This window comes from Falco peregrinus, chromosome 7, assembly GCF_023634155.1.
Source record: "Falco peregrinus isolate bFalPer1 chromosome 7, bFalPer1.pri, whole genome shotgun sequence".
Lineage (NCBI taxonomy): Eukaryota > Metazoa > Chordata > Aves > Falconiformes > Falconidae > Falco > Falco peregrinus.
Genome location: NC_073727.1, coordinates 4,492,992 through 4,510,656, shown reverse-complemented (window position 1 = coordinate 4,510,656; position 17,665 = coordinate 4,492,992). Strand labels below are relative to the sequence as shown.

At 44.5% G+C, this 17,665-nt stretch overlaps 3 protein-coding genes across 4 annotated transcripts in view; 1 reads left to right on the top strand and 2 right to left on the bottom strand.

The window, feature by feature from the left end:
* APLF (aprataxin and PNKP like factor) overlaps nt 1-3,197 on the bottom strand; it is a 26,031-nt gene extending 22,834 nt beyond the window's left edge. Inside the window, exons 1-3 of one of the 2 annotated variants that reach the window (XM_055810000.1) lie at nt 3,122-3,197; nt 1,836-1,987; nt 308-434 (exon numbers count right to left, since the gene is read on the bottom strand). In XM_055810000.1, the coding sequence (XP_055665975.1) occupies nt 308-434; nt 1,836-1,934 (226 nt within the window). In that variant the 5' untranslated portion in view covers nt 1,935-1,987; nt 3,122-3,197. The remainder of the gene's footprint in view (nt 1-307; nt 435-1,835; nt 1,988-3,121) is intronic. The other variant, XM_055809999.1, reaches the window with a different exon arrangement.
* On the top strand, nt 3,169-16,445 carry FBXO48 (F-box protein 48). The gene is made up of 3 exons (XM_055810460.1): nt 3,169-3,285; nt 3,368-3,703; nt 5,103-16,445. Exons 1-3 carry the CDS (start codon nt 3,169-3,171, stop codon nt 5,262-5,264), a joined length of 615 nt encoding a protein of 204 aa, XP_055666435.1. The 3' UTR covers nt 5,265-16,445.
* The window catches only part of PLEK (pleckstrin), a 19,111-nt gene continuing 17,754 nt past the window's right edge, over nt 16,309-17,665 (bottom strand). Inside the window, exon 9 of the mRNA XM_005232996.4 lies at nt 16,309-17,408. Coding sequence (XP_005233053.1) covers nt 17,269-17,408 — 140 coding nt within the window. The 3' untranslated portion in view covers nt 16,309-17,268. The remainder of the gene's footprint in view (nt 17,409-17,665) is intronic.

Here is a 17,665-nt window from a genome sequence, read left to right as displayed (position 1 = left end):
TAGGAAAGGGCTCCCAACACGCAGCTGTCCAAAGAGAGTATGTTACCTGGCATTAAAAAAAAAAAAACACAAACCAAACCAAAACAAAAAAACCCACCAGAATGAAACCCAACTGATCAGAAAGAGCTCTGTCACACCCAGGACTGATGACAAAGGAGGCAGAAGTCAGTCTCTGTTGGCTGCCAGGCATGGAGCACAGGAAGAGAAGTAACAAATTAATACTTTCTACCACCACCATTACAATTAAAGTTATATCAAAGCACATAAATATATATTGGTATGCAAACGTACTACACTGCAAACCTACCTCCTTCCGTTAGAGGCTCAGAAATCCTCTGAACCAGGAGGTCTCTTTCCAGCATCCAAGATGGAAGCACTCTCTTTCTTTGAATAGATTTTGATGGTTTGCTTTCATTATCGCCAGAAAGAGGAACCTGAAAAAACATTTACTGTTTAGTACCTTTTCCCAGTTACAAAAGAGGGGAGGAAAAAATAGATCACAAGTTTGTACCAGTTATGCCCTTCAAATGCAGCCTGGACAACTACCTACTTTTTGGATGGTGTCCATTGCCTGAAATTATTTCTTTTTTTTCCCCACACTTCTCCCTCACTCAGAAAAAACAACATCTATAGAAACCTTCATGCAGTAAAAAAACCTCCTTAGACCTTTGGAGTAAATATCTGAAAGGCTACAAACTTAAGTTTCATAGAAGAGCCTTACCAGCACCTTGCTATAGAGTTTCCACATGTAGAGGTAAACACAAACAGCAGGTTTAACAAACAAACACTTATTTGTCAAAAAAAAAAATTCCCAACCAACCAACTAAAAACCCAGAAAAGTCTTGCTACCCTTCTTTCAACTTACTTCTCTAGAAATGAACCACACTCTAAACCTTGGCTGCAAAAACAATGCAAATATACCAAAGTCATGTTCGACACATATTTCTTTACTGCAAGTAATGCTATCAGTTTGAATCTTTACTTACTAAAAGGTAAGCAGCCATCCAGGGATCTCAGCTACAGTAAAGGCTGATACTTCATTTGTTGTATGTAGTTATTATCTACTATACAATGATGTTGACCAACGTGTCCCTTCTAGCTGGATACACAACAGAAGATCTAAGAAAAATCCCACTTGCTCCATACACTATTTATCAGACCGTCTGAAAGCCACTTGACTTGGTAACATTTTCAAAAAGCAAAAGATGGTTTTTTTGAAAACTCTGTTTTGCTGGACAGCATGCTGGCTACCAGAGAAAAACTGGAGGGTTGGTTGTTTAGCTGTGTGTTTGTAATGGATCTTGACAACACAGCTCCATCACAGCTGTACGACTCAAATGAAACAGGCTGCTAGGACACAATAAACAGACACTATTTACAGGCAGCACAAGGTATCTACAGGGCAACTACAGGCTCTCCAGAGAGACATTTTAGAGGCTTCTAGGCTGGTTGGAAGAACAGCCATTCATTCCCCTGGACCTTCACAAGTACTGACAGGGCAGTAACTGATGCAGACCACACGACTGAACTGGACTTTGTTCTGTAGTACTGAAATCAGCTACAATATTGTTAGTTCAAAACATTCTTGTAGCAATGGCAATTTTTTTATATTTGAGAGAACGAACTACTGCAGCGTAATTATCATAAACAGAAATACACAATAGAAATGTATTTATATACTTGTATAGTATGACATCCCAATCAATAAAACAACAGATATCTTGAGTTCACAATTTGACCGTTGTAATTCTCAGGAAAAATAAAAAAAACATGCAACACCTTTTTAATTTTCAACACATGCTTACAAACATTAAATTAAAAAATTAAGCACTCACCAAACATCTGGAAGTAGCATCATTTTTTCTCATTTTTGCGGCTCCCTGTATCTCAGAGCTGGAACACGCTGCCTCTATTAACAGTGGACTACAAGACATCTCAACAGGATAAGCAGTTGGTGCTTCTTCTGTACCAGCCTCCCAATTTTTTTCTAAGAAATCAAAATCATTTTTAGCTAGTCAAACTCATCACAAATGTAAACACGTACTTTTTATTCAAACACAGAAGTTGGTCTGAATGCCATTAATTTTCCATTGGTGCACTTGTACACTGAAAACAACACACTCTTGCAACAACTTATCAAGGAAATAAACATGCCTGCCTTTCTGCCTTTAACTGAAAGTATTGTGAACAAAATGTTTTCCAGTCACTGCTGACCACTACTGTAGCATTTTGATGTTTAAGCACAGAATTTATGCTAGTCACTGCCATGACAAAACTTTGAGAAAGCTGAAATCACAGCTTTCTTGTGAAGCTATGCACCTTCCCAAAATGTAATTCTATACTAAAAGTTAGGAAATGTTAAGATACGGTTTTCAGGGTCAGATGCCCAACGAATCCAGCACTCCTTGGCAAGTTCACTCATGGAAGGCTGCCAGCCTGCAGCGCTGACACCACGTACTCAGTTGCTGGGTTTAAAAGCTTCAGAGGCCCTGTCTGAAATGCCTTTCAGTCACGAAGCGCACCATAACTGCAACTAGTTTTCTTTCAACACTCTGCCCTTCCACTAGTCAATTCACTAGCAGGAAGAATGGGGTGTATGGATGGGACGCCTAATTGCTGCTGGACTCACTGCACAGCACCCCTCGGGAGCCACTGCCGCCCCCCTCAGCGTCCCGCGTTACAGGGAAGGCCCTGGCTGCCCAGCCGAGCTGCTCATCGCCTCCCGGCGAGAACCACCAGCGCCCAGGCCCTGCCCCCTCCAGCCAGGCCCCCCCAGGTGCCTCCCGGGAGCTTTCGGTGCTGCCGGGGCTCCCCCCGCGATGGTGCCAGCCCGGACCCGGGGCTCCAGCCTGTGCCCCTCTAGAGGCGGTGAATCAAGGCACAACAGGCCCCTGGCCTGGGGGGAGAGGGGGGAGAAGGTATCTGCCTGCAGCACAGCTCCGACCTGCACCCTTCCCCTCACGGGAGGCCGGGGGGGGGGGGGGGGGGGAGGCGAGGCGAGGAGAGGCGGCAGCCGGGCCCCTGGGAGCGGGAGGCCGAGGGGGGGGGGGGCGAGGCTGCAGCCGGGACCCTGGGAGCGGGAGGCCGCGGTTCTGCTCTGCACGGACGGGCCGGGCCTCACCTCAGGGCCGGGAGCGGCCGCCGCCGGCGGGACGGAGCGCAGCCCGCATGAGCCGCGGGCGCCGCCTGATGACGCAACGACGTCGCGCGGCGCCCCAGCACCCCCTGCGGGCCGGGGAAGGGACAACCCCGCCCACCACCCACCCACCCGTCCGCCGCTGCGGCGTGAGGCGGCGGCGCGAAGGGACATGGCGGCGGGCGACGAAGCGGGCCCGGGTGCTGCTGGCTGCAGCCACCGCCGTGACAGGAGGTGGCCCGCCCCGCCCTGAGGCCGCGGGGATGGAGGGGGAGCGCTTGGCCGCCGCGGGACCCGCGGGGGGGGGAAGGACGGGGAGGAGGAGGAGGAGGAGGAGGAGGAGGAGGAGGAAGGGGTGACTTCGTGGCTGTCCTCCCTCCGGAGGTGAGCTCTCAGATTTTCAGCGACCTGGACGTTGAGAGCTTGTGTCACGCCGCGGTGACGTGTAAGGGCTGGCATCGCGTCATCGAGAGCGACGACGGGCTGTGGAGGCCCCACTGCCTGAGCGCCAGGGCCGTCTGCCAGCGGGAGATCGATGGCGATCGTGGCAGCGGGTACTCCTGGAAGGTAAATGTCACCTCACTGAGGTCACCTCGGCAGCAGCCAGGCTTCAGGGGTTGCCACTAAAAATACAGAAAGAAAGGACATCAGCCCGTCTCACCCGCCTGGCCTAACGGCCTGACGGGAGCGCCACAGCAGTGGTGGCGTGGCTGGGTAGGGCACCCCGGCGGCTGGATGGCTGGAAACCAACCAAAGGATGACAGCAAGCTGCCCTGCTTTGAACCCAGGGCCACATCTGGCCGCAGCCCAGGACCGCACCTCGTTCCTCCCTCACGGGCTGGTGCTGATAACCATCACGGTGCTGATAACCATCATGTCGAAGTCTGCACAGCCCTGACATGGAGGAGAAGCCACATCCCACTAGACAGGGCTGGGAGGGGACAGCGTGTGCCTTCTGGTTGTATTTCATGGGGGTGGTTCTGCTGGTGAGGAGTAACTTCCCAGAAATTCATCCTGGGTAGCTCTGCTGCAGTATACCTTGAGCGACATGCATCCAGGAGAAAAAAAAAAAAACAAAACCACAAACCAAAACTGGGGTAGAGAAAAGGAAGCAAGCAGGAGCTCTGAGAAGCTATTTCAAAACTCTCCCCATACACCCCCAGTTACAGCTGCTCTCAGAATTTAGGGGCGGAACATGCTGGAAGATCTATCGCTGTCGAGTGCAGCCTGCAAGCTGAGGTAGATCAGGAAAGAAGTGGTTTCACAGTTAGTACTCCAGACCACCTAGAGAGTGATCCTCACCTCATTTTAGCAGCTGTGTTTGAGAGCAGAGGGGTGGTGGAGGAGTGAAGAGATAAGCAGCAGCAAAAGCACCCCAGTTCTGGACTCTGGACATTTCAGTAGAGGTGTTTCAGTGTGAAGCGAAGTCACAAGCAGGTAGTGGTTGCCCTCAGAATGCACAGATCTTACAACTCTTGCAGGAATCTTCAGGACTCCCTGCACTGATTCTCTATTTTAACTGGAGGGGATTTGAAGCAGAAGCCACAAACACACCAGGCCAGTGTTTTCTTGCACTAAAAGCCTGACTGAAGGGAAGAATCCAGCCAACCTGCATTAAGAGCCCGAACAAGAGTTCAATGTCACAAATAACCTAAACAGGGAGAGGAGGTGAAAGGCACCTCTTTTAAGGAGTAAGATAAATTCCTGGTTTAGGGTTTTAATCTTTGACCCTCAAAGAATTGAGGCAAGAAGGAATTCTCCACCCAGCTTAGAACAGAAAAGTTGAAAGTAGACCAAGTCTCTTTTTTGGCAGCAGTGCACCTTCCTGGGCTTAGTGTCTAGATACCCAAAGACATGTTACACATCCTTTTTCTAGCATTACTCTTCCAATGCAAAACTTACCTATAATGTATGCAGCTTAGATCAGTTCATTTCCAAGATCTGAGCTGTCTTGTTTTTCCATCAGATCACATTACTGAGAAACTACTGGAAAAGCAAAGTGAAGCAAGAATGGCTGAGTGGGAAATACAGCAACATTCCTTCACAAAACAGCTTACCAGAGAAAAGCATGTATCCGATGGATGTTGACACGTGGGGAGAAATCCTGGAAGCAGAACTTGAGAGATGAGAAACCAGTGTTGGTTCTTCCAGCTCAAGGACTTCCTATCAACAACTTAGAGACTGCCAAACTGTAAATATTTTGCCGTTCAGTATCAGTTGTGTTTGCAAACATATGATGAAAGCTTCTAAAAAAAAATAACATTGTGTCTTTTTTTTATTATTTGCACTTTATCTGATTAATTTTCTGTAAAATTCTAAGTGAGACTAAATATTTAGTTGTAATTTTATATTTGTTACATTTAATATTTGGCTGTAAAGATGTTGATTGTACTTTCAGTTTGCACTTTTTATTTTGGAAGAGATTACTTTTCTAAAAAAAACTGTGTTTGACTTTTGACTTGAAGTGATTCCTATCAGCAGCACAACATGAGAGCCCACAAAGGCGAGCTGGGGAAAGGACAAATCCAGACCCTGGAAAGGAAAAAAAAGGATGAGGCAGCGGCCTCAGGGTCAGCTGAACATCCCCAGCTCAGCAGCGCTGCGCTACCACTGCGCAGCTGTGGGGTTTCTGGATGAGGACTCGCAGATCCAGGCACCGGGCAGGGCTGAAGCAGCCATGTAACTAACACCCTCTCTGCCATTAGCTATGCACTTTAGTCATTTGTGTGACAAGTAGAGCAAAATTTACTCCTTCAAACAAAATAACTCAAGATACCCATGTGAGATAACACCTTAGAGATAGATATATATATATACACAGAATAAAGTAAACTTCAGATATTTTTGTAGTCAGGCTAGAACACATTCAGAAACTTAGTTTTTTCCTACATGATGATCTCCCATCCCTCAGATTCTGCTTTACCAGCACTGGTATTTGGCTCCCCTCGTGATGGAGCAGCCCTTTAAAAGCTGCTGCTAGTAGAAAAAGAAATGCCAGTCCTGTTACTCAATGTAACAAGTTTCCACAAAACCAATTTATTACAACCTTTAATTAATACCACCTTTATTAATACCACCTTTGCCTATTTACTTTGCGTTAAACAGCAAAGTAAGTGGGAAAACACTGGGAAGGTCCCTTTTGCTTGAGGCACCCCGACAAAAATCAGTCACACCAATCTGGGATCAGTTTTCTAGAGGAAGACTTCTACCATGCTTATGAAATGTGGTCAACATGAAGTGATCTCAAATCAACTGCTGCAGACTTTGGCAAAGGACCTTCTGGCAACGTAAGGACGGAAGTGTCCTGTCATGAACATGAGGTTCAATGGCACTGAATCAGGCCCTTACTAGATACGGAGTTTACTTAAATAAGGTCCAGCCCTCCCCTTTGACGGGGCCTAATAACACTTGGAGCAGCAGAGCATTTTACTTCTGAAAATGCAGACCATGCTGGTGGTTAAACAAACCGTTAATTTAAACTTGCGTCTTACTTGGGCATTTTTGTTTTCTCACAATTATTTAACCATTGCAGAATATCTGGTGAAAATACCTAGTGTTTTTTACTCTGTTGCAAGTGTCTGGGCTCACATGCTGGTTGTTGCAGGTGCCAAGGAAGAAACAGAACAGCTGGGTGAAACAGGTAGTTGTAAAATGCTTCCAAGAACAGTATGTTACTTGATCCCTTTTCTGGTTTGGAGCATTCAACAGATTTCATCAAAACTGATCCACTTCCCCTCAGCCTCCTACATCTTCTCCTATTAGAAAAGGTTTTCAGTTCCTAAGCACCGGTACTTTTTCGAAATCATGAGTAGTGTATCTAATTGAGACAAGTTTCTCATCAACATAGCATGACATGATGCGATGACTGGGTAATGTTTCTTCTACATCTTTTGTAATTTATTCGTTATAGGTAAGCGTTAGTCCCAGCATCAGGACCCCATTGCACTGGGTTTCACTAAGATGCGCAACGTCTCCTGTTTCTGCCAGAAAAGCGGATGTGGTTCTTGTGGGACAGCTGCTGTGTTAGCCAAAAGGGATGCAGTATCCAAAATTCCCCGAAGCTCCTGCTGTCACACCCTGCTGCCAAACATGGCTGAAGTGTAACTCAGAGTAAAGAGCATTGCTAAGTACAGTGGGTGTAGCACAAAGCTCAATGAACTGCAAACACTGCTTCCTTTATTATTACCCATTCTGCTCTAAGATCATATCTAGCTAGCTCAAATTAAAAAAAAAAAATAAATACACAAACACCACACCCAAGCACAACAGTTTTTACACTGCAGGTGCTGCTGCCTCACTCCCTGCTCACAGTATCTTTTACCCTGACTTTAAGAGCGCTGAAAGTGCATATATATTAATAAAGAAGAAAATAATGCTAGCAATACATTCTCATTTATTCTAGGGAATATTCAATACATTCTAGGGAATGCCCAATTTATTAATCATAAGACAGAAAAAGTGCACAATAATGGATCTAGTCTCTCAACCTTCTCACCCAGCCTCCTCCGTTACCTCCTGTAACTCCCAGACATTTATCCCCTCTTCCTGCTCCTTTCCTGCCCCTCAGCTGTCAGTTCACATATATTTGACTCAGGCTACAATTTTTAAATAGAAGAATTATTCTGGTATAAATCTAAACACAGAGTTGTTTCACTCTGCGTTTAAGCTGTAGCTTTTCCCCATTCTCGTGTGAGTGTAGGAGTCATCGCTGTCTGTCACGCCTCTGCCTCTGTCCAGATCAGGTGGCTGTGCCTCTCCAAACACATACGGAATTAAACACTCAGCTATGCAATTAGCCAAGGCCTGGATCTTTAAATGTGAAGTAGCCGTCGTGTAAGTTTCTCATGAAAAATCTATTACTGAAAGAAAAAAACCAAGTTCTCACAAAGTTGCTTCCCCTCCCCACTCTGACCCCCTCCTTTAAGGGTTTTAATTCCCCCTGGAGATTCCACTACATCAATTCTAGTCTTCTGTCCTACCCCACTCTGCCCCTGCACCACCTACTCAGTGTCTCAGCTCTGCTGCAGGCTGGATGTGCTCCCTTCCCTTTAAAGATACCCCAGCACCATCCATCCCCCCAAACAGTGGCACTGGCTGGTTTGGGCTCATCTCTTTCCCCCCCTACCTGTGAACAAAACCTCCTGAAATGCCAGCAACAGAAAGATCACACTGGTGCCTATATTAGCACTAATACATAGGTATCCTTTCCAAGAGGATCTTTGGCAGCTAAGGCCACGTGTAAGCCCAGGACACGCGCCAGCTATCCTCACACCTAGGTGGCTGGTGAAACCCTCGTTCTGCCCTAGTGCTCTGCTCTCTTACCCGTAAGTTTCTGAGGAAGTGGAAAGTTCTACTTTAGCAAACCCCACAACCTTCCCACTGCATTCACACACCGCTTTTACCCTCCCACTCAGGAGGTGTCGGCTGCAGAAAGGTGTCCGAGGCACCCATCGCCCAGACACCCCAACAGACCCATGGCTGTCCTGCCCGCCCAGCTCTCCTAAGGCAGAGAGGTCTTTGGACAGAGCCTGTGGAGCCCGTGCGGTGCGGAGTAAATAGGATGTCCCCCACCCACACACCCCAACTACGCAACATGGGCTTAAACCAGCCAGGCTTCTGTTCCCCTGCTGCACAAAATGTCCCGAGGTGCTGCACACAGCTGGACATCCAAATACCCAGCACTGAGGCTCAACCTGAGGTCCCCTGAGGTCGGTATTTTATTTCTGTATTTCCCAAACCGCTTGCGGTGTTAGAACCTTACTTGCAACTACCCAGCGCTGCAGTGCTCCATTCTCGAAGGGAGGAGCTGATAGTGTGGCTTTATTTCATCACGGTGCAGGATGTGGCTTTGGGCCATTGCCATTAACAGTCAGACTAAATGCAACAGAATGCACGAGAAGTTTAATCACCACAGGCTTTTCTTCATTAGACCACCCAAATTTCAAAGCTAATTTTGTTGAGAGAAGTGTTTCTTCTGATAGGCTGGCACTGACATTTCAGGTCTCTGTCCAGGTCATCTCTGGAAGGTACCAAGCTATCCCAGCTTTAGCCAGAGCAGTTAGGCTCAGGACTGGGATCAGCTGCTTCAGCCCACCAGAGCTGACAGAAAGGTAATAAAGATGTGCAGATGGGAGGTAGTAGTGTTATTTTTTTTTTTATTTTCTGTCCAAATTAACTTGGGTAGAGGCACATCAGACCCCCAAGAGCATCCTGACTGAGCAGCATTGGTGGTTGGTTTTCAGCATATAGCTTGTTCAGAAAAGACTGTCCCCAAAACCATGGAAGAAATGACCTGCTGCATTTAACATTTAAGCTTCTGGTCAGCACAGCAACACTAAGAATTGGGGGGTGGGGGTGGTTTTTGTTGGTTTTCAAGCTTCAGTGCTAAGGGTTAGACCCACTTCTGCTATTCTGGTAAATCAAAAAAAACCCCAAACTATGACTGTGGTTAGAAGGATGAGAAGGAGGGAGGTGATGGACAGGAAACTCAGAGGTCCTGGGGGACCTACCAAGATGAAACCCAAGAGGACAGTTCTGTGTACCAGCACAGCTGCCTGCAGCCCCCACAAACTCCTCAGAATTGTCCTGTCCGACACTGCCACCCATGTCCAGCAACCACGGATTTACAAAGCCAGGGTGGGAATATCAGCCTGCTAGAGCATGCAAATTAGGCACCACATTACCTTATTTTGATCCACATTTTAAAATATTGTTAGAAAAGCACGTGCTGGTTTTAATGCACAGTCCTTGAAAATCTTAACAGGCAAGCAGCAGCTCCTTGGCCCATACAGGGGTGTCAGCTGCACCGGCTGTTCTGTTGCTGAGATGCCAGACGCTTAAAGCTGAACACAAAGACTTCTCCAGATGCCACAGGACACCACTGGTAATGTATCATGGTAATGCCTGATAATGGATCAGCCATAGCACTAAATATTGCTTTTAAACATCCCAGTGATACCAGAACACCAAATACAAAAGACCACAAGATGCTACCAGCTACCTGTTGCAGAGCCCAAGGCAGAACTGAACGTATAGGTTGAGCAAGTTGGGAGCAGAAGGAAAATGTCAGGCAAACAAACCACCTTAAGCCTTTAATCCTAAAGGGGGAGAAAAGAAAAGTTGAGAAAGACAAAATATCTTTTGCAGCAGCAGTATCTTACAGCTAATAAACAAAATATGACAATGCCCCAGAATAACTTTACTCATCTGTTCAACTGAGGGAACATTTTCAATAGCTTCCACTATTTTTCTATCACAATGCTAAAGAACAAGATCTCCTACTAATTTAGCTGGGAGATCCTAACACCTAGGTTCCACAAGACGCAGTATATAGCCATTTGACAGTACAGCAGGTAACAGAAAGGTGCCTCGTGTTTCATCTCATGTGGCTGACCAAAGCAATCAGCTTTTCTAATGCTCCTTTCTTTTTGAATATCACTAGTCTGTAGACAATTTTACCACTAAATTACACTGCTCTTTAAAGTCATTCTAACATGCAATTTGTATCAACACACGTACTTAGAGATAATAACACTTGGGGCTCGTCAAATGCTTAAATAGAGACTGTTAACGGCATCCGATACCCATACAGTAACCAAACATCAATACACAGCAATAGGTACGAGGAGTGGAGAGGAAGTTCTTGCTGTTCTGGAGGGGTGACTAAAGACCACATGGGGTGTTGTGGAACATCTGAATTGCCACTGGGCATTTAAGTTTCTGTATCAGAGTTTCAGTTGATGATGCCTATAAAGCAGAGTCAGAAGCTCTCTTTTGAGATTTGGAAGTTCACCTCAAAATAGCTTGAGGAAGAAGGAGGTGGGGTGGGGGGAAGAGGAGAAAGGGGAAATTTAAGATGCAACTTTGGGGCAAAAAGTTTACTTCCTTTAAGTAAAAATATTAAGTTAAAAAAAAAAAGAACCAAATCTATTTTGCCACTTATGTACCAGAATGATGCAGTATTTCCTTTTATTAAATAGAACACTATATAGAGGTGTTAAAAATCTGATATAAATAACTCTTCCTATTATTCAAAAATATCTCACGCATGTGTGTTGTTTTTGTTACTGTCCTTTGACCATCACATGCTATAGGGAGACACACAGCAACTTAAGCCTTCCAGAGCAGGACACCTACATACACACACAGCAGAAGCAATGAAGGACAGAAGAGATTGTGTCTTGTTTTTCTTTTGATATGGTGCTTAAAAAAGGATTTTCAGACTTTTTCTTATGATGTGGAAGCAGGTGCATGAAAAGACTGATTATACATTGATTTATATAATTGTCAATATGCAGTAGATTGTTCTAGTGTATGTGATAAAGAGGAAGGGGCTAATGGCAATAGACTAGGAAGAAAGTTCTGTGTTTTTTTAAATATCTGGGGATTAGGATGGGGGAAGATTGGGGTGTCTTAGTTTGGGATTTGTTGCCTTTTTTTTAATTAAACTAGTTGATCCCCAGTTTCTCCTCCTCTCCCTCGATCACTCTGGTTTATTAATATTCAAGATTTTGATGAAAGACATACTGAAGGCAAAATTTTAAAACTGACTAACATAATTTCCCTTCCTTTCAACTGCTGAAAGCAAAAAAATCCACCAGTGTCATCAGCATTTGCCTTCAATGCCTTTCCTCCCTCCTTCTCGGTCATCTTTTAGTGGGATGGAGAATATATTGCTATCTTCAGAGTCTATGCAGGGAAGGTGGAGGATGTTACTGTACCCTGTTACACTTACAATGGGAGTCCAACTAAGTATGAAAAGCAGCATTTTCCTCAGCTTTCATACACAGATTTACTTTCCCTTCAACCAAACTGAAAGGAAAAAAAAAATACCAATCTACAAGAAACAGAAACAAGGCATGGAGAGCCACAGTTTTGGTTCTAAATGCAAAGCAGGAAGTCCTATGTTCTAATCCAGGAAACAAAGAAACAAACTTAATTTGAAACCAAATGAGAAGCTCTGTTTCAAGCCTCCTGTGTAACAACAAAAGAAGAACCTTGTTTTCAGTCAGAGATTTTTGAAGGGCATTTTTCTGTTTGCTTGGCTTGCAGAACACCAACCCATTTTAAGAAGTAAAGCAATTCCTAAAATACCTTCAAAAGGTGATGAAGTCAACACGTTCAAATTATTCTTCATGCACCAGATTCAATTATATCATCATCTCACACCACAAACACAATGCATAGGTACAGGCGGCGGCTCCCTGCCACGGTCATTTTTCAGATCAGCCAGAATGAAGTCTCATTCCAATACTGAAGCTGCTTCCACAGAGCTGGCAAAAGACACTCTCCTCTTCCAGGCTGCAATCCAGCGACTGCTGAAGCCAGGTGTGAGCATTGCAAAGGCTCCGCATTGCAACGAGTCCCCCTCGAGCAGCCGAGCCACGTGCGGTGGGCAGGCCAGGTCATCTGGCACAGCACCGGCCACAACGCCGACACCGCCTCAGCCGTTTGCTTTTTGAGTCCTCTTGGTGTTCCCTGGTGTCACCCAAGTAACACAGAAAGGTAGGAGAGAGAGACTCGGGAACCTTGCTCCTGAGCGGCAGAGAAAGGGTAAGAAAGACCCCTTGGCTCACTGTGGACACGGGTCACAAGGAGCAGGACCGAGATTTCCACCCTGCCTCTGGGTGTTAACGGGGCTAACATCTGACACTGCACACTGAGAACCGCTCATCTTATGGGATAAATAATACAGCTGTGTAATTAACTGTATGATCTTGAAACAGGCCTTCAAAGCAGCGGCTGTGCGAACAGTGCAGCATTTGACGTTACCCTAGCTTGTGAAAAGAACCTCTTGCATATTCTGGCATATTATTAACCCATGAGAGCACATATGTTCCACTTCGATTTGCTTTAGGACAAACTCAAGGTAATATATTTACTTCAAAATAATTCAGGTGGGTGGGCTAAAGAACTTGGCACTGTTTATTGCATGGCACATGCAGTTTTCTCAGGCTGCCAAAGCCGTCGAACCCCAAAACTCCTCCAAGAAAGGTGGCTGGTAAGAAGAAAATACTTCGAGCACACAAGTTACCCAGCAGGAAACCCCAAACAAGAGACAGGAATTTGAAGCCCAACCCCAAGTCTTCTGCTGCACACAAAAGTTCACGCTGAGCACAGTAAAATATCTACACATCAACGGGAAGACCGCAGTCCACAAAGGAAAATACATGCAACTTCCAAAACCCCAACTGAAGGCACCCCCAGAAATACCGACTACCAACAACCAGCAGAGGACTGTTACCTACTTGTTTTGCTTTTTAAAGTTCCTCCTATAGTCTCCTACGGTTTTAAATGGTACACACTCAAAAAAAGCTCCCCACAAAAAAAGCCAATTCAACCTCCCCCACCCTGGCACAGCACTTCTGGCCTCACCAAACAGGTTAGTTCAGGGAAGTTCTCGGGGTTCTTAGTTTTGCTGCTGCCCAAGCCTGAACTCAGAACAAATGGGGATGCATCACAAAAAGATAAAAAGCTCTTATCCAGGACTCTGTGAAGAAAGTTTAAACCTAGAATAACTTCTGAAGTATTTGAGAACAAATTAGGAAAGAAAAAAAAAAAAAAGAATTGGTGTTTAATGTTTGTAACAAAGTGAGCTCTAAGACAAAGGCAGCAGCAGTATTACTGCACTGAAGAATTAGCTGCAATATCGCAAGAAAGAATGCAAAAAAAAACTTGGTCTAAAAGAGAGATTTTACAGTATACACTAGATCATACCTCAGAGACCTTAACTATTTTTTCCTCTTCATGAACAAACTTTGATTAAAGATTTCTTAATTAACTGCTCTATTACCAAAACCACATTTTCAGTAAACCTTTAACACTTTATGTTAACGATTCCTTCAAATAAAAAGCAAGTACGGCACACTGCAAAGAACACACCAAAATAACTACATTTAGCAACAAAATAATACTAATGTTTTTTAATTCTAAAAACATTTAGCAGGGAAAGTAAACAGCTCTTGGAAACCACTGCTAGAGACAGGCTAAGACAGAGCTCCCTCCAGATGTGGTGTTTACAGCATTATACCAAGAATTAACACCTGGAAGCTCGTTGGGTGGTTGCAGTTCTCCTGGACGTTATTTTTTTGCTGTGTGTGGTTTGCTTTGTCCTGTTTTCTTTTAAACCACGGCAAAAGGAGCTCCATGTCTACATGGGTGTTTTTATGGGTGGATGGTTAATAAACATTCCTGAAAACCTGACTGTAATAAGCACGGAGTGAACGTTCCAGGGGAGGGAAAAGTCCTCACTGTAAGATGTGGTAAGTCAAACACGAACCTAAGAGGATTTTTATAGTAGATCATACAAGTCTTACAGTAATTGGACATTATAAATATAGTCCTTATCCACAATGGTTTATTTTGTTGTCCTTTATTCTATGAAGAAAGACTAATTCATGTTACAAGTAAAAAAGGAACTGATGTTGATGTAGTAAGTGCTGAGTACGTAGAAGCAGCGTGATTTAAATAGTTAAAGGGTGAAAACAAATGGAGGAAGCAGGGCATATGAAGGTCTGCTCTTCTGTTTTTCCTCTTTCGATGGGTAGTTCCTTGCACCAGGCCTGCTTTCTCTTCTCTTGGGTTAGTACCCAGGGTACATGCCACCTCCCTTCCATGTCTTCTGAGTACTAGGCTGGCCTCATAATCTGTGACAGACTCGTAGTTGCTTTTTAATACTAAATTGCCTCGGACAAGATCTATTTAGTACCTCTAGAAATGGTAGTGATGTAAAACTAATTTTTTTTCCCTTGTACACAGACATCTATGACAGTAGCCCACACCCCCTTGTCTCAGCTCTGGTAGCTCCCTCCCGAGCGACTTTTCTGACTCAGTTCAAGGGTTGTGATGATTGTCATCATCCCTTGCACAGTTTCTAAGGTCAGGCTGCTGGTGGCAATTCAGGTACCTACTCTGATTTTCAAAAGCACTGGCATGTGTTAGGAAACTAAATGCCTGTGAAAACTAGCCCCAAAATAACCCTGGTCCCCAGCGCATCCCTTGTGAAGAGCTTATCAGAGAGAAAGAGAGGTCCATGAAACGTATTCGTTTTCTTGTCAGGCCTTGTCTGGAAATGGGCTAGAGCACATTCACCCTGGGATGTAGAGCTCGTTATTGACGTCAAGGAGTACATGAGAACCTGACTGAAAGGAAGAACAGTTGGAGTCACTCCCAGTACCAGTCTCAGACAAATGAAAGCATTGATAGGTGGAAATGTAGGTAGGCATCAGACGTAAATTTCCAATCTTCTTGTTTCCACCAAGAATAAGACACCTACAAACCCTTGTGATCTAGCTTCAAAGTAACTACCTGTGTCAGAGACCCTGTTGACACAGTCTGGTACAAACATCAGAGCTCTTCCACAAATACACTGACCAGCACCATCTGCCAGAGGACATACTGTTCATAGGTGGGCAGCTGTAACCCTGGCTGGGCACGGGGAGAAATGACAAGGTCAAAGACTGCTAAAACTTTTTCATTTTATTAAAAATTGGTAGTTGCATCCCTCCTTTGCAAAGCTGGGTAAATTTCTGTTTGGTTGTGTGGTGGGTTTGTTTTTTTTTTCTATTTTCCTGTGTCATAGGGTATTTTTGAGTTGGGGAACTCTGAAAGCAGCAACCACAAAGCAATTATCAAGAAAGCAGGCTAAGCAAACTGGGTATCTTTTTGCCATGAGTCTTCCTTCCTTAGAAGGACAGACCAGGCTTCCGTGATTCTGTCAGCTTGCATGAGATACAGAAAATGCCTGCCAGGAGCTGATTGCCTCCGGTGTCTTAAATGGACACGATGACGATGACGCGGTGCCTGCCAGCCCACTGCCCCTGCAAGGCTGTGTTTGCTTTGTGATAAGCAATACTAAGGCAAAAGACCTGCAGGCTCATTAGCTCAGATACAGGTATAATTAAGCAGAATCAAAGAGATGCTTTAGCTGCGTTTAGATTTGTTTTTAGACGGAAGAAATCTAAATAAGAATTTTTAAGGATAAGGATAATAAGGTACCTTATTAGATCTACAAATAGTTTTACAAGTTTTGAAGTTTACTTGCACTCAGTCTGCATCAGGAACAGCCTATGTGCGGAATCTGACATTAACTGGACTTTCAAGTCCTGCTTAAAGGTTAAGACTTTGATACAGTCAGACAAAAATATAAGGATTGATCAGATAAACTGACCCTGTCAAATAATAATGTTTATTTCAGTTACAGCAAGCATAAGGTTTCTCTCATATTACTAAGGCACAGAACCAAGGACTGAATATGTTGCTAGAGGTTAAAAAAAAAAAAAAAAAAAAAAAAAGAAAAAGCTAAACAAAACCACTTCAACCAGTAGATCAAGTAACCAACCCATGGATTCTTTCCCTCCTCCTGTAAGGTTCTTAACTCACATACAAGTCAAATCAGCAGTACGTGACACCCTAACAACTGCGTTGGAGCCCTTAATGAAGGGAAACAATGGCACTAGGGCAGATTCTTGTGGATAAATTTAGCAAAGGTCAAAATCAGGTGAAAAAATGTTGAACTGAGATCACTTTGAGTTTGAAATGCTGGGGGAAGGGACTTTTCCTCATACCACTGTCATTGAGTTGTACTTGCTTTCCACATGGTCCTTCCATAGCAGCCTGCCGTCTTCCCTTCCTTAACACTGAAGGATTATAAAGGAGTGAACCAAGTTTCCAAGTGAATGGATTTCTTTCCTTACATCTATGGCATTACTTGTATAGGTGAACAAGCAGTAAAAAGATTGGGTAAAGAAGAAAGTGTCAAGTTTGTCTTGGGAAGACTTTGAAATATCTGAAGATACTGAGACAGGCTGAATGGTAGGTGACTACTGGAGTTTCTCGCTTATAGTCAGTGACAATGACTCTGTCCCCTGTTAATGGTGAAATTCTATCAGCTGTGGCAGCATGGAAAGGTATGATTATGCTATCATTGAGTAAAATATTACCATCACACCAGTGGAAAAATGTTAGTTTGTTTGTGCCCACTATAGAATTAAAACTTACTACCCACCCTCACCCGCATCCTACGAGCCTTAGGATGCCTTTCTGGATGATAGTGATTTCTCTCAGTGAAATGTTAAAGTCCCTGTTTTAAGCAACTAATTTCAGTTGTCTGTCTTCTCGCTGGCAGGTCATCTTCATTTCCCAGTCCTAGAAACTGCCTGAATCGCTTTGATCCACTCTGTACGCTCTGCAGATGAGGCTGCTTGCAAGTAATAGTGGATTTCATTTGCTGTGATGATTTCAAAGAGGATGTTGTCAACATCATACTTCTTGGCTATGGGGAAGAAATAAGGAAGTCAGCTATGAGAGAATAAAGTCTTGCATTTACAACGTTTCTCCCTTTACAGGCTGTAAGGGGATTCCTTTCCTTTCTACAGCAGCGCCTGGTTGGGCCTTCACAGACAGGTTGCATGATGGAGCCCATGAGACAGGTCTCCCTCTTGGAGAAACAACCCGTGAATTCTGCACATTTCACCTTCAGGAGTCTCTGGTTAACCAATCTCCAAGCACGGAAGGATCTGGAATCCTGCA

What these genes read in the sequence shown, in the direction of transcription:
- FBXO48 (XM_055810460.1), top strand. Translation starts at nt 3,169, where the DNA reads ATGAGCCGCGGGCGCCGCCTGATGACGCAACGACGTCGCGCGGCGCCC. An exon ending in CACCCGTCCGCCGCTGCGGC is followed by an intron (nt 3,286 to 3,367) that starts GTGAGGCGGCGG and finishes CCGCCGTGACAG; the next exon opens with GAGGTGGCCCGCCCCGCCCT. An exon ending in GCAGCGGGTACTCCTGGAAG is followed by an intron (nt 3,704 to 5,102) that starts GTAAATGTCACC and finishes TTTTTCCATCAG; the next exon opens with ATCACATTACTGAGAAACTA.